A 16,148-nucleotide genomic window follows, 5' to 3' on the forward strand; every position below is an offset into this window, starting at 1 on the left:
ACAAGCTGAATGCACAGAGGTAGGCAAACACGGAACAGCCCCAGGAGAGCAGAGCGGTTACGGCAACAGTTCTGTCCAGTTTGACCTGATTACTCAAAAGGAGAGAAAGAGAAGCTACTGTGTTGCCAGGAATGCAGAAGGCAAGCGCCCTCGCTCCCTGCCATCTGCATCACTGGGAACCCTGGGCTTCTTTGTTGTTGTTGTTGTTTTTGTTTTGAAAGGCGGCTTAAACAATATGGCCTTTATTACCATGCACTCCTAAACAACACAAATGTCTTCCCAAGCATGACAAACAACTGTTTATAAAAAGGGTAAGCAATCCCTGAAGATCTTCGACAGAGAGAGAGATGTAGAGGGTGTAGAGGGGTCAGGGGAGAGAAAGGGAAAGGGAGGGAGAGGGAGGGAAGGAGAGAGGGAGGGAGGGAGGAGGGGAGAGAGAGAGAGAGAGAGAGAGAGAGAGAGAGAGAGAGAGAGAGAGAGAGAGAGAGAGAGAAACAGTAACTTAGTAATTTGACCTCAAGAGACCTGGGTCAGGTCCACACCCAAACTGTCAACATGGAAGACATGAAGCCCTGTTAGGAGAAGCATCGTTCATGATTCTCTTCTATTTGGGGTGAGAAGAGGGCATGAGATCAGCTTCTCTCAGCACACTGTACTGACTGAAGCACACACTGGACCGAGTAGGAAGGGTAGGGTGGTTTGTGTGACAGAAACTGGCAGTGACAACCCTGCCAAGTGAAAGCACTGTGGCCCACGAGAGCTTCCCACACATGTGGCATAGATGAACAATTTTTTCTGAGTGGGCGATGGAATACACAAAGTTTGGCTCCTTTCCGTCAGCACTCCCCAAAGGCCTTGAGAGGCTTACAGCTTTCTTGAGTGGCCTGGCCATGTAGGCCTTTCCCCAGTATTGTGTCAAATGAGAGTAGAACCATGAAGGTTCTCCTACATTCTATGCACTTGTGGGATTTCTCTTCCATGTCAAACCGCTGGTGCTGCTTGCCATAGAACCTGGTAGTGAAGTTTTCCCCACAGAGGCTACACTAATAGGGCCGCTTGCTCGTATGGGCTTTCAAGGCTGATACAGGCCAGAGTGGGTCACATAGGTTTTCCCACACTGCGTGTACTCAGAAGGCCTCTCTCCATCCTTCTCTTTGAGGAAGGATGTTGCTGCTGTTTTAAAAGCAGTTCCCACATTCCTGGTGCTCACAGAGTCTTTCTCCAACATTCCAGAGCCACATGAGGGTAGACAGAGTGCTGAAGGCCTTCCCACACCTGCTGTGTCTTAAGGGCAATCTCTAGTGCAGAGCAAAAGCCTTCTTTGTAGATGTCTACCCACATTCACTGCACCTGAAAGGGTTTTATTTCTGTGTGCACCTTCAGGTGCTTCTTCAGTGTATAGAGATAACTTCACATACTAATTGCACATGTGAGTGTTACTCCATGGTGAGTTTTTCATAACTAACTGGGGATGAGTTCTCTTTGAGGGCATTCTTGTCTGTTCTGCAAATGAAATGTCTCCAATCAGAATGAGTTGACAGGTGGCTGAAGGAGTGAAGGCCATCTGGAAGGTTGTCCCAGAGTCATTGCATTTGATGGGCTTCTGTGTACTGTAGGCTCCCTCATGTTGTCCATGGATGGGCAGGGGGAGGAAGGATGATCGATGCTTGTTGATCCTGCACAGCATTTTCTTGTAGGAGGAACCCTGGTGCTGAGGGTCTGTGGTGTCTGGGTAATCTTGCCAGGTTCTTCACATACAGAACTTCTCTGATAGTTGTTTACAAGGTGTTTCCTCATCTCCCACTGCACAGGGACATCCCAGAGAGCTAATGAGTGCAGAGGTCTCTGTCACCACCTCAACATACAGGATCTGGGTCACATTAAGGAGTTCCTGTCCCTCTTTGGAGAAATATATGGTCACATCTTCAAACACCACTGGGCTCTGGCATGGCCTTTTACTGCTCCTTAGATATCTTCCAGTTTAGGTGGGTCAAGCCCTGAGAGTCTTACAGTAGGGATGAGATGGTTGTCTGTCTATTATGAAACAGTTTAGTCTCTACCTGATCTACAGTATGAAATATTATCATGTTTTTCTGAGGGTCACAGTATGAAAACAGTTTCAAAATACCATTCTAAGGAAAATCTTACTTTGTGTGCTTTAGAGTCAAATTTCAAAAGCCATATTATTATTATTTTTTTTTGGTGTGTGTGTGTGTATGTGTGTGTGCTTGATATATGTGTCCATGTGTGTATAAATATATGTGTGTATGTGTATATATATGTGTGTTTGATATGTGTGTCCGTATGTGTGTCCGTGTGTGTGTGCATGTGTGTGTGTGTGTGCGCATGTGCGAGATGTTGCATGTATGGAAAGTTGGAAAGTTGGAGAACAACTTTGTAGTTTTGATTTTCTCTCCTATCTTTGCATGGGTCTGGGTATTGAACTCAGTTTGCCAGGAGCATGCACGCAGCAAGAGTCTTTTCCCTCTGAGCCATCATGCCAGCTCCAGGATCAAACTTTAATTAACACAAAATTGTATCTAAGTTTCTACTAGGACCCAAAATGACAAAACAAAAATTAAAAAATGAAAACTTAGATTACTTTTTCCTGTTCTCCTGTGGGAATAAATGTAATTATTCCTAAACAAATAAACAAGTAGACAAAAAACAAAAATAGAAGCAGCCGGAGAGGAGGTCACGTTTCTGTTGTCTTTGTAGAACATCTGGAATCAGCAGGGTGCATCTCTTAGCATGTAAACTTTTATGGAAGACCAGCTCTTTTGTGAGGCAGCTCTGTGAATAAGGAAAGAACTGGAATGAAGGAACCATTAGAAATATAAGAACCATAAGAGAGTGTCCTTACTGGGGAATATGGGGCATTAAATGCTACACATTATGTAGCTATTAATATTACAATGTGTATGTCCATATAAAAGTGCATGAGATACATTGAGCTTAATGGATAATTACAGATACCCACTCACCATCACGTTTTGTAAGAAATAGAACAATGCCTGTACCATTTGGAAAAAGCAGTTGCGGTGGATGTTAGCGAGCCCACTGTTCATGTCAGAAGGTGGCTTTGATATTAGGTGACTATCCATTGACCTGTTGGAATGGTGAAATGCCTGGACAAGAGAACTGCAGGAAGCTGCTCACAGCATGGTAGCAGTTTGGGAAGATAGAAAAAAAGAACATGCGCAAAGTTGTCAATTGAAGTGAATTCTACCAGTCTAGCTTCCATGCTCACAGGAGGGCAGCCTGAAAAATGGAACAGCCTTCTTCAGAAAGTTGCCTTGGCTCCACTGCAGGTGGGCGTGCCAGGAAAGCCCGTGTTACAGATGTGGAGAAAGTAGTGCATGACTGTATCATCTCCATCTCTTACCCACTTCAGAGCTCATAAGAAGGTTTTCAGCACTACCCTCTTGGGTCAAGTGACTGATGATGGCTCAGGAAAAGACACAGTCATATTGTGGTAAAACATCTGTTGTTGATGTCATTTTGCCACGTGTTAAGGAGTACTGGAATGACATTGGGTATGATCATTTCTCCTCCAGTGGTTTCTTTTCTTCTTGTATCCTTTTGAAGAATGCCTGCAGGCTCTCAGCTCTCCTCTATAGAGCTGAGTTGCTTTTGATGTCTGTTAAGGAGTCACCAGATCGCAGCATAGGATTATCCTTTCTGACTTTTGTCCAGTCTCGTAATATTACCATCTACTTGTTTAGATTGAAAGCTTTACAATGTAGACTAAGCCTTATCTTCATGCAAAACTTTATCTAGACCTGCTGTGGGGCAGAAGTTGGTTTGCTCTGTGCCAGGAATTCAGAAATCAACATGACAGATGGATGCTCTTCTGAGCTTTAAAAATCTGCATTCTAGTTATAACACACACACACATACACACACACAAATACACACATAGGTACATGTATAGACACTCAGACATGCACAGAAGTACACACACACAGACACACAGACATATACTCACAGAGATACACAGAGAAAGAGAGAGAGACACACAGAGGGACACATATACAGACAAATACACACAGAGACACATATATAGACACACACAAAAATATACACACAGACACATATACACACAGAAAGAGACACATACAAAGACACACAGATACATAGACACAGAGACTCACACAGAGAGACATTCACAAATATACACAAACATAGACACACACACAGACAGACACACACACAGAGACAAACACACACATAGACACACACAAACATGCACAGAGAGAGACACAGGCACACAGACACTCACTCAAACACAGACATGAACACATAGAGAGAGACATACACACACAGACACACATATACATAGATACACACACACATATACAGACACATACATAGAGACAGACACACAGACACATATACACACAAGACACATATACACACAAATACACTGACAAACATACACACAAAAAACAGACCCATACATAGACACACAGACAATACAGACACAGACACAGACACAGACAAGTGTGCTTGAAATAAAAGTACCAGATGGAGATAAGGCGTCCCAGAGATATAAAGAATGGTGTGTTAGGGACTGGCTCTGTAACTGTTTCAGACTGTGCAGAGTGAAGCTGAGATCTGAGCGTGGGGGGGGGGCACTAACTTCCCGAGGGGTCCTTAAGAACTAGTTAGTCAACCCTCTGTCTCCTTTCCTCACAAAGACAGAGTCTATCTGAATGACATGCAGACACCCTCAAAGTCACTTCATTTATATGGTAGGTTGTTTTGTTTTTGATACGGGGATGATTACTCTGATTTACTTTACCTGGGGAGTCACTTCCAGATGATAAAATAACTAGTCATAAATCAGAAGCATCACCTTTAAGTGTGCTACCTTTTCTCCTGGTCTCTCCTTTTCCCTGTGGGTGTTGGGCTAGCAGACTGCATGGTGAGCAGTCTGCCTAGACATGTGGTGACCTCAGGTACTGGCTTGCCTGTGCTCTTATTTTCTTATGACTCAGGTTTGGGGCTTTATCATCATTGTCATTGTCACCATCATCACCATTTTTTTCTCATATTTCTGGTATCAAATATATCTATTTATCTCTTTTCATAGACTTATTCTTAGGAACTCACATGGTTCTCCTATAATTCAATCAAATTCTGACTTTAACTATCCAGTGTGAGTTTCAGACTCCTTGGATTTATAGGCTCAGTTGAATAAGAATATCCCTTCCTCAAAAGCCAATCACAAGAATGTGGTCCCCAGATTCCCCACACTTAGGTCTGTCTTGGATACAACACCATTTGTTTCCCACATGCCCCAAACATCTATGTTTGATAATGTGCTAGGATGGTTCACAAGACTTTGGAAAATGTTTTACTTTATTTATTGATATTTTTGGTTATTGTAAAGAATAATAATGAACAGCCAGATAACAATGTATGTGTGATCTCAAAGAGCCCTTCCTTGGTAGCTTGTGTTCCCGTTGAGTTAAGACTGAGAGCCTCTTGGCTGAGGCCGTCATGTGATTGCCAACCATGTGACTGAAGCTCTCTGATGTTATCATTTAGGATCCTATGGAAGTTGCAGTTCGCAGACAAGATTGACTTTGAACCGAGTCTCTAGCCTTCACTCCATCACCTGAGCCTGTAGGTGGAATGGAAAATTCCATCCCTCTGGCCACCAACTACCCCACTGAAGCTCATCCCAAGTAACCATAGCATTTCCAAAAGCCTGTGTTCATATCTCAGCATAAACTGAGGTGTGAGCAAAAGGGGACCAGGCAGAACAAAAGTGTACACTGCTATCATTCAGGAAATCCTTAGAGCTTTGATTTTATGTCAGGAACTTGGAATATTTCTAGTACTGAGGATATGCCCAGGAAAAGATGTTTCGATTCCAGCATCGCAGGCAAGCCTAGAAAATACCTCTTGCCCAGCATTGCCAGACCAGGAGATTAGACTGCTGTTTGCAGAAACCACTGTTGGCTTGATGGCTGCTGGGTGGAGTGTCTCTTGCTGATTTCTTCACACTTCTCAATTTGTTTGAAGCTTGTGGAAACCTGTTTAGGGGGAACCTAGAACTTGTCCGGGCACTGCATCCATTAGCTCAATTGTGAACAGTCAGCAAGTCTGGATGACACCTGCTAGTAAGACTATCAGAGGCCTTGATCTTTATGAGAGGCGGGCTTGTTAGATAGAAAGAATTTTAATTAGGAGGGATTTGGCTTTGGTACCTACCTACTGGGTGACTCTAGGGTCATCCCTTGGCCTCCTTGAACCTTGTCTTCCTTATTCTGATCCGTGGATGATGAGACTTTCTATCTAAGGTTGTGAGAATGATAAATATTTGGAAACGTATATATTTAGAGTTTTGGGAGTTATTATGAAAAGCTATTATTCACAGGAGCTGTGTGCACCCTCAGCCCGAGTTTAGTTGGATAATCATCCATAGGCAAAAATGTTAATGCCTTGTCTGTTGTCTAAGGGTCTGATGGGTTGCTTTCCTGACAGCTAACTGGAGTGACAAAGAAGAGTTTTCAGAGTGCTGGACGACAGCATCCTGGGCTAAGAAGAGGGAATGGAGTAGTTTAAAGAAACTGAAGCCCCAAGTACATCTACCTGTTTTGCTCACTTTCATAGTCAGAGCGTTGCCTGATACAGTGACCATAGGCAGTGGCCTCTGCCTCTGACGGCCTAAGGATGCTAAATTAGGTCAACTGTAAGAGGTCCATCCATGGCTGTGGACCAGAAAAGATAAAGTGTAGTTTGTAAGTAAATTTTTCTTTGGGTAGCCATTAGATGAAATAATTATCTACATCTTAGAATCCCAAACCCCTCCTAGCCTAAAGGTATGAGTACATTGCTCTGTTTGGGACCTCTCCTCTCCTCTCCTCTCCTCTCCTCTCCTCTCCTCTCCTCTCCCTTTCTTTACCCATCTCTTTTCTCCCCTTCTCTGTTTTTACTTCCCCCTTTCTTCCTTCCTCCTCCCATCCCCCCTCTCTCTTTTTTGAGACAGGGTCTTACTGTCAGGCTTACATACATCACAGGCTTTGGACTCACTATGTAGCTCAGGATGTTTTTGAACTCATAATCTTCCTACCTTGCATCCAAGTGCTAGGATTACAGGTGTGTGCTATCATGCCCAGCTCTAGAGTTGCACTTTTAAATTTGGCTCGACATTACTGTCATACAATAAACTGTCATTTTGTCCTCATATGTACTCCAGGTTTCCACCCTTGGCCCCCTTTCTGGAGGCTAGTCCCTCCACTGGAAGCTCTGTTCTCTTATTCTCCTTTCCAATCATTAAAATTCTACTAATTCTCTCCAAGTCAATTCCAGGCAGCCATTCTCCTGCAAGGCATTTGCTAATTATCATCTTGGTAGGATCTCTTCATCATCTGAAACTAATTTTGCCTTTTGTGTGTTTCATATGGCACTTAATTTTTTTTTTTTTGTCCTGAATTAGAGCTATTTTAAAATTCATCCTCTCTCCTGCTAGACCTTTGAAGGTGATATATTTATCTTTGGCAGACATACTTTACTCATGGCCCTAGACATAGTAGTCAATTTTAATTGAACTGAAGTTAGACTTTGTCCCAAGGATTACAGCATGGAAATGTTTTGACGATGGTTTCCTTGGATCTGGTGCTAGACAGAAGTGTTGTTCTTCTGTTGTTCAGTAATCCTGTGAAGGGGAGCTGTGACTAGATAGGTGGCATTCCAGGGCTGAGAAGGAGGGACAAGCCACATCCCAAACCGGGAAGTGAAAGTAGGTTACATGAAATTCTGAGTTGTATCGGAGATGCTGAGGCTAGAGAGGGCATGGAATTCAAGGAACTGGAAACAGTCATGGTGGGTGGGTGGGTTGGGCGGGGTGAGCCAGACAAGGTCCAGAATAGGATGAAGTCAGACATGCAGGCAGCCAGAGGAATCATATGGGGGATTTTGCTTCCTTTCTCAGCACGTCAGTTTCCTGATCTCTATTGTAACCACTGAGAATGCTGGTCGTATCATTTTATTCCTTGTCAGTGTACTGAAGTACGTGAGGCAGGCTATTGATGACCAACCAACCAACAAACCACCCAGCAACCAAATCAAACCAAGTGAAACTGAATCATACCAAACCACTCCCCCCGCCCCCCAAAAAAATCCAAAAAACCAAGTTTATTTGTTTCCTAGTTTGGGAGGTTGACAATTCAGACTCAGGAGGCCAATGGCAGATGTTAGGGGTTTGCATGGAAGTGAAGGCTTCTATCTCCCAGTAAAATGCTCACCAGGTCTAACCTTGCTTAGGAATGAAATCAAACAAGACTGGGTAGCCCAGGGTGGTGTAGCTACCCATAAGGCTTGCATCTGCCACAGGAAGTCAGAGAATATTCTGGGCTTCTGTTGCAGGATCACATTCCTGCATGGACATTCTGGTCCTATCACTTTGGGCAACCAGGTTTCTCTTTGGAGCCATGTCTCTGAGCACATAAGGATGCCCGCTACTTCTCCTTCCTCAAAGCTCCACTACTGTCTAACACTCCCACTTAGAAACCAAGCTCTGGGCATACAAACCCGTAGGAAATTAAAAATCATATGATAATCATAACAGTGGTCAGTTAGCATTGCAAATGTATCCTTTCCCTCTATAGATTCTAAATTGAAAACATTCCAGTTCTCTGGTACTGAGAGTGCCACCATAGGGACTAAGACCTAAGAATCTTCTCACATTAGGTGGGGCAAGCTACAATGTGTGCAGCAAGGGTTTTGGACACCGGCATTGTTTCCCACTCTGGGGGGTAGAAGGGACTGTCCTCTGCAGTGTGGATGCTTCACACGATTTCTGGCTTTTGGACCCTGTATTCCAGAAGCAACATTACCAAGTTGAGAGTGATCATGTCCTCGAGAAAACAACATCATTTTGGATGGGAATCACTCACTGGCTTTCAGGGAGAATGAAGAAGAGAAGGCTGGCTCATCAGTCAATGAGAAGGAAAACAGGACTTGTTTGGCAGGTGGCCTTGGCTTGGGGAAAAGAAAGCTTGGTTAGGACTAAGGGGATGGGAGGAGCATTTGTTCCATTGAGGGATATCTCCTCTCATTCTGGCTGGTTCTTTCCTCTAAGGAGGACCTTTCCTCCTTAGAACTTAGAGGTTTATAATTAGAGTGTCTATAATCTTTAATTCATGGTATATTCATATCATTTGTTCATATGCTACATTAACTTAGTGATGAACCGACCACCACACACGTGTTCTGTAGAAGTTTGAAGTGGTTCTTCCTCCCAGCCCTGTGCTCACAGAAATAAGACTAAGACTCAAAATATATTTACAAACACCTTGGCCATACAGCTATGCTCTTCTCTGACTAGATCATAACTTAAAAAACACCCCATTTATTCTAATCTACATTCTGCCACGTGTCTGGTTTCCTCTGCTCAGGTACCAAGGGTCTGTCTTGTCACGTCTTCTTGGGTGAATCTCTGGACCTGGCTCTATCCCAGAATCCTTTCTGCCTGCTGGATGTTCCACCTCCTATTTTCTGCCTAAGCCACAGGCCATCATATTTATTATTGACAGGTGCCACATCCATACTGATACAAGATATTCTTTCTACAGTGTTCCGTCAGTGAGGCTGCCCTTGAGTTTATGATCTATCTGCCTCAATTCCCTGAGCACTGGGATTACAGATGTCTGCCACTGGGCTTGAGTGCTGTTCACTTTAAGAATTGTATTTCCCCTCCAACTGAATAGTCATTGTTTTGTCTATGTGTTCATCATCCCCCTCTAAATTGAATTGGTTTGAAATTTCATAAAACGTTATGATGCTGTTGTAATCCTTTGCACCTGTTTTTTCTACTGTTTTTCACTAAAAGTTCATATTCTTGAAATCCCATGGTGTGGGCAGATTGCAACACAACACCCCAACTCATTAAATAGTTTGGGTTATTTTGTACATGTCTTTTTGTGATCTCCAGCTGAGTTTTACAGGGTAAGAATCTGGGGATAATATTTTCACAATTTTAGGTGCATTTCAAAAGAAGATGTATGAATAACAATTTTTGTGGGAAAATATCTGGCAAAATATCTGGCAAAATAAATGAAAAAAACTACTTACCAAACCAAACAAACCACAAACCTTTTTCACTTTCTCCCCCTCCAGATTTCTGGGTTAGGCTGTTCAGGCTAAGAATTTCTCACTTGAATCTGAATTTCAAATTAGCTTAGAAGCCTATGGAGTTCTTCTTTTACCTAGGAGCAGCAAATGAGAAATTACTAGAACAGAATTTTTCTAGGTCCTAGAGTAGAAAAGCAAGCAGCAAAGCAAGTCACCCCTCCCCACAGCCCCCACTTCACACAATCTGCTATAACACGTGCAAATTACAGTGAAACATTCTTTTCACACCCAACATTTGGAAATACGGGGGAAAGAGATTATCTTCAGGGAGGTAAACTCTTAAAAATTTGATCTTTTTAAACTTTGAAATGTTTAACGAAGTCTGCAGGGAGATACAAAGTTGTCTAGGCGAGCACGATTGACTGTAGCATGATTGGGAAGCGCATAGTGAGCAGGCTGATGGAAGGTCTTAGAAGGTTCTAGAGCCCATTTTAAGAACTGTTCTTGCACTGGACCCCAGACACAGAAAAATCCCAACTGTGGAAATGGCTCTGATGGAGAGCAGCATATCGTTGGTGTTAACACACGTGCTTGCCTGGTGGCCATGACGGCAACATCCATTTCTGTCTTTTGGTGTGTTCAGCTCCTGAGATCTGCTGATCTTGAGTCTTCTTTCTATGAAGGCTCATTCTTCTGGGAGGCTCAAAGGCTGAGCGCTACTCTGCGGACTTGTTGGGACCTTATGTGATGATATCAGGATTCTTTGGAGATAGCCACTCTCCTGTTCTAGACGACATTCTCACTTGCACCTTCTTGATCCTATGTGGTATGCAGATTGGGGTGACCTGTGGTTCTGCATCCTGTCCTTGAGTCCTCTGCTTCCTCCCTCTCAGGGTGTCTAGACACTGCTGCGCAATTCATGGGGGTAGGGGTGGGGTTCTCCAAAGAATCTTACTGAAACAGCTCTCTGAGATGATCTTAGTTTGGTCACATATCTATATTTGGGGTGGGCTTCTATGCATACACCTCATGGTGAACCAGAGCTGTATATATAGGAACCTTGGAGAGTGGGAAGTGGTTCTTCTTAGGGCGAAGTTTCATTGACTGAGGCCAGGGATACCTCATTTGCACAGGAAGCCATTCCAGGAAGTTGAACCTGTTATTTCACCAGAGATTATGAGACATTCCTTAGGTAGAGTGTGAGTTGGGTTCCCAGATCAGGTAGATAAGAAAGAAGCCCCACTAAGAAAAGAGGGTCCCCCATTTGTGCTGAGCTCAGGAAAGCTGTCTGGGCATGGTAGACTACAACCTTAATACCGAGGTACAGCACTCCTATGTTTTCACAATTCTGCATTTATCAAGTCCTTGATTGTGACAGGTCCACAGGTATGTTTCTGAGAGTGAACTCTGAAAGATCATCTTGAGTTGGCCTCATGAACCTTCTAGAACAGGGTCTTGGAATGCACCTGTGGACTTGTGTATGTGTGTCTCTGCTTATGGAAAGAAGAATGGGTGGGCGGAAGATAAAGAGAGTGATACTGTACTGTTCTGTAATGCATGCAGCCTGCTATGAGTTGATTATTGCATAATATTCTTTGGACATTTTTCTAATGCTATTTATTTGTTTTTCCCATCAATCTCTTTTTGTGGGAGGTGACAGTAGGTGGGGAACAGGGGAGACAGAACAATTGCTTCAAGCATATTCACAGCCATGAAAGGCACTTTATAAGCGAATCATTACAAGACAGTAGTGATGCCCTCATGCTAACTTTTGCAACTTACCCCCATGTCTGTTAATAGTTCTTGTAATACAGTTAATTCAAGTCAGTAAAACTAACTTACCTCAATACGCAACAACTGAACACACCTTGTGCCCTTCAGCTCCCATATGACTGCACTCCTGTGGTAAGGCAGAATCTAGTAATTACACACTAGAGTATAGTTCAGCCAAGGGTCATAGACCTTTTTCTGTAGATGTAGTCTTCATCCCATTAGAAGTTGGTGATACCAAGCTTGATGTTCAGTGTAGTTCTTATCTTAAGACAGTCTAGCAAAAGCATAATGGTTGACACTAGGAATTCTTAGATCTAATTGCCAGTAAACCAAGATCTAGGTGTTCATGTCTGTGTTTGGGGCAATGGGACCAAGTCATAGTAATGTCAGCAGGAGAAGTAACAGCATCAGCATCAGCATCAGTGTGGTAGGAAGAGGAGAAAGAGGAGGAAGAGAAAAAGGAAGAGAAGGAGGAGAAGTATGTGGAGGAGGAGGAGAAAACGAGGAGGAGGAGGAGGAGGAGAGATTTTGAGGTAGATGTACACATATTCAGGTATTTCTACCCCACAGCAAGTTTGTGTTATCACTGTCCCATTTTGAGGGTGACAAATAGCTTACAGATATGCACATGTCTATTAGGAACACTGATTTCTGAAACCAAAGTGACTCAATCCAGTTGTACTTTTACCCAGAATACCCAGTACCCTCCCTGTCTCAGTTTTAGCCTTTATTACCAGCATGAGGTCGCCCTCTGACTTTGTGGCATATCATTGTGTGGGACTCAGGCCACTGAACTTCAGAAGTGCTTTTCTGTTTTGTCTCAGATGGCTCTCAGAAGGAAGTTTGTCTAGATAATCACAGATCAGAGATGAGGCTCCCCCTCTATTGAGCATTTTTCAGGCTCTAGTAATCATCTGTTTTGGCACATAGTAGTTTCATAACAACCAAAATGTTGCCTTAACATTTCCTTTTGGGTAGAAAATTCTTTTTTTTATTGAACAAGGGTGTTGGAAGAAACAACTGAACCTCAGGTTCCCTAAAGCAAGTTGGCCACTAATCCACCGTGGTCAAATTCCTTCACTAAATACTACTTTAAATTCGAGGCCAGTTTCCTGTTCCCACTGCTCTTGAGCCTGCTGACTCTAGAGTCACTTGTATCATTTGGCCACTGTCATCAACTAGTATCTCTGTCATATGGCTCTGATCATGCCTGTTAATATTTGGAGTCAAATTCAAGATGTGTTAGCTGACAGAATTGGGTTTGTCCAAGACTTAGCCACCAATATTCTAGCTGTGTGGCTTTGGACAAGTCAGTACATCAGCTGTCTTGAGCACCTTTGCTTCATCTGTTCAACGAGGAGGGCATTATCTCATTTCCCAAATAATGTAGGACCAGGGATGACTGGGAGACTTAAATAAGACCATGTATTTGAACCCCTGGGATAGTGCTTGGTCCAGGGTAGCTGGGTGTTCTGACTGTAGACATTGCTTTTCTTGGCTAAAGGTTCATTCTTGTAGGTCAGGAGTCATATCTGAAACTTCTTGGTTAGGAATCCAGGTTCATTTCTTTCTTCCCTCCCTCGCACACCTATCTTCTCTCACCAGATTACTCCCTGCCTCCATTTCATCCCTAAAAGTAATGTTCAATTATCTTTGCTGACCAACACTTAGTATTATTTTTTTTCTCTTTCAGGAAATATTTGGCTATCGGACTCAAGGCTGTCGGAAGGTGCTTTGTCTCATTGGGTCTATCTTCTCTCTTGGAATGCTCCCACTGGTATTTTATTGGAGACCAGCTTGGCGTGTATGGGCAAACTGTGTCCCATGTTCCCTGCAAGAAGCAGATGTTGTGTTGCTGAAGACAACAGTAAGCATACATCTGTTTTTGTAGATGGTGTCTCTTTCCCTGGATATTGTGTTGTAAGGTGGTTGGGAGGAGATGGCCCCAAGGTGGGTAGGTTCTCCTATAGCTGTGCACCTGCTTAGGACCCAGGAATTTGTGTACGTTTCTTAAGAAGAGTTACTTCATAGGGTAGCCCTTTTAAAATTGCTACTTTTGCAAATGTTAGAACAAATGTAAACATGTTGATTGCTGAAATAATGGATAGTGTATAGTAGTGAGTCAGGCTACAAGGTACTAATTCCAAATTCCTACTGACCCTTGACCTTAAGCCTGGTACATATATGCCTATGGCCTCTACAGGAATGGCTCTTGGAAAGGGACAAGAGAGATTGAGAGACGAGGAAACAAGGAACAGCCCACTAAGGAAACTGCTCTCTCCCTCTGCTGAATGGAGAGAGCCATAGTTTTTGATATGCTTGTGTCCTGTTCTACAGAAATCCTAGGGCAAAAAATGCAGCCATTTTGTCCATGAGGTCATTGCCACTCTCTGCTATTTCAAGGATATGGCATCAGGTGGGGCTTTTTCTGTATATCTTCATGTCATTTTCTTGTGATACCCCTGGTACTGAGACCACATGCACCGGGAAAGCCAGGTCCACAAGGGGAGGGACTTGTTATCTGTTACACTCTTAGTCCCTGCAATCTGTAGAGGGTGACTGACAGGCTTTCCTGGTACTCCTACTTAGGGAATCTCTTGGAGGATTCTCTTCTGACTAATTTACCCTCTTCTTCTAACAAGACATTGTCACAAATGACCTGTGGCAACAATCAATTTTGAGAAATCAACCTCTAGTGCAGTAATTCTCAGTCTTCCTAATACTACAACCCTTTAATATAGTTCCTCATGTTGGGGAGACCACCTCCCCACTATAAAATTAATTTTGTTGTTACTTCATAATTATAATTTTGCTATGGTTATAAATCATAATGTAAATATCTGATAGGCAGGCTACCTGATGTGTGACCCCTGTGGTAGGGTTGTTTAAGCCCCCAGAAGGGTCTCGATCCAGAGGTTGAGAACCAGTGCTCTTTTGGAGTATAATACATTTTTATATGCACCAGTCTTTCTAGATAAACATTTTATCTATGCGGCCAGAGAGAAGAACAGCAGCGTATTTTACAGCTGGTCAATCAGAATGAAACAGCTCACTGCCTTCGAATGAAACAAAAGAAAACAAAACAAAACTCCCAGATGCACTACACTAAACCTGTTATCTAACACAGATTGAGCTAAGGTTTCATTAATCCGGAAGTCCAGTCAGGTTTATCTTTGTTGGCTTGGGTCAGGGAACCAGCCTAATTCTATCCTTTAACTCGATCCTGGTCCCTTCAAATCACTACATGATATATGGGCCATCATATGAGTGGTAGCTTTCAGAACCACCTCACGAATTCAACTGTATTTAACTAGATATTCCTGAAGAATAAACCTCTATACTTGAAGAAATCCAGAGACTCTTATGCAGAAAAAATGACTTGTGTAAGGCAGGTGTGTTTCTGGGCCACTGAATGGAGACACAAGCATTTATGAATGACTACTGTTTGGGGTTCCTTTTAATGCCCGTGAGAATAAACCCAGAGCCTTGTATGTGCTCAGCCAGTACTATACCACTGTGTTGCATGCTCAGCTCAGTATTCTTTTATTAGGACATTTTCCCATGTGAATTAAGATCTTACAAGGTGGCAAAGGATTGAAAGAACCAGAGAGGTCAAGGACACCATAAGAAACCCTACAGAATCAACTAACTTGTACCCATAGGGGCCCACAGAGGATCAAACAGAGAGCATGCATGGGATGCACCTAGGCTCTCGGCACATATGTAACAGGTGTGCAGCTTGGTCTTTAGGTGGGACTTCTGACAGCAGGAGCAGGAGTTGTACTCTGTTGCTAACCTTTGGATCCCTTTTCCCTAACTGGGCTGCCTTGCCTAGCCACAGTAGAAGATGCACCCAGTCCTACTGCAACTTGATGTTCCAAGGCGAGCTAATGACCATGAGAGGCCTTCCTTTTTCTGAGTCTTTTCTGAGGAGAGAAAGAGGACGGTATTGGGGTAGTTAGGTGAGAGGGAGAGACTGGGAAGAGAGAAAGGAGAGGAAGCTACAATAGAGATGTAAAGTAAACCAATCAATCAAACAAACAAACAAGAACTTTACTCATAATAAAGTAGCAGAGAGCTACAAATGAATATGTACACACACAGACACACACACAGACACACACACACACGCACACACACAGACACACACAAAGAATGTATAAGGCTCTGGTCCTGTAACATGAAAAGCTTTTAACCTGACCCTGCACTAAACTGTTTCCCAGAGGGCAACATTGCTGCAGTAGAAACAGAACATCAGTGTAGAGGAGCCCTCTGCCTTTCAGAGATTA

The 16,148-nt window shown here is 43.2% G+C and overlaps 1 protein-coding gene across 2 annotated transcripts in view; it reads left to right on the forward strand.

The window, feature by feature from the left end:
• Atp13a4 (ATPase 13A4) overlaps nt 1–16,148 on the forward strand; it is a 124,449-nt gene that overhangs the window by 30,333 nt on the left and 77,968 nt on the right. For both annotated transcript variants that reach the window (XM_028753771.1, XM_028753772.1), the window contains exon 2: nt 13,553–13,726. In XM_028753771.1, the coding sequence (XP_028609604.1) occupies nt 13,553–13,726 (174 nt within the window). The remainder of the gene's footprint in view (nt 1–13,552; nt 13,727–16,148) is intronic.

The sequence above is a fragment of the Grammomys surdaster genome, unplaced genomic scaffold, assembly GCF_004785775.1.
Source record: "Grammomys surdaster isolate TR1022 unplaced genomic scaffold, NIH_TR_1.0 125956, whole genome shotgun sequence".
NCBI classification, from domain to species: domain Eukaryota; kingdom Metazoa; phylum Chordata; class Mammalia; order Rodentia; family Muridae; genus Grammomys; species Grammomys surdaster.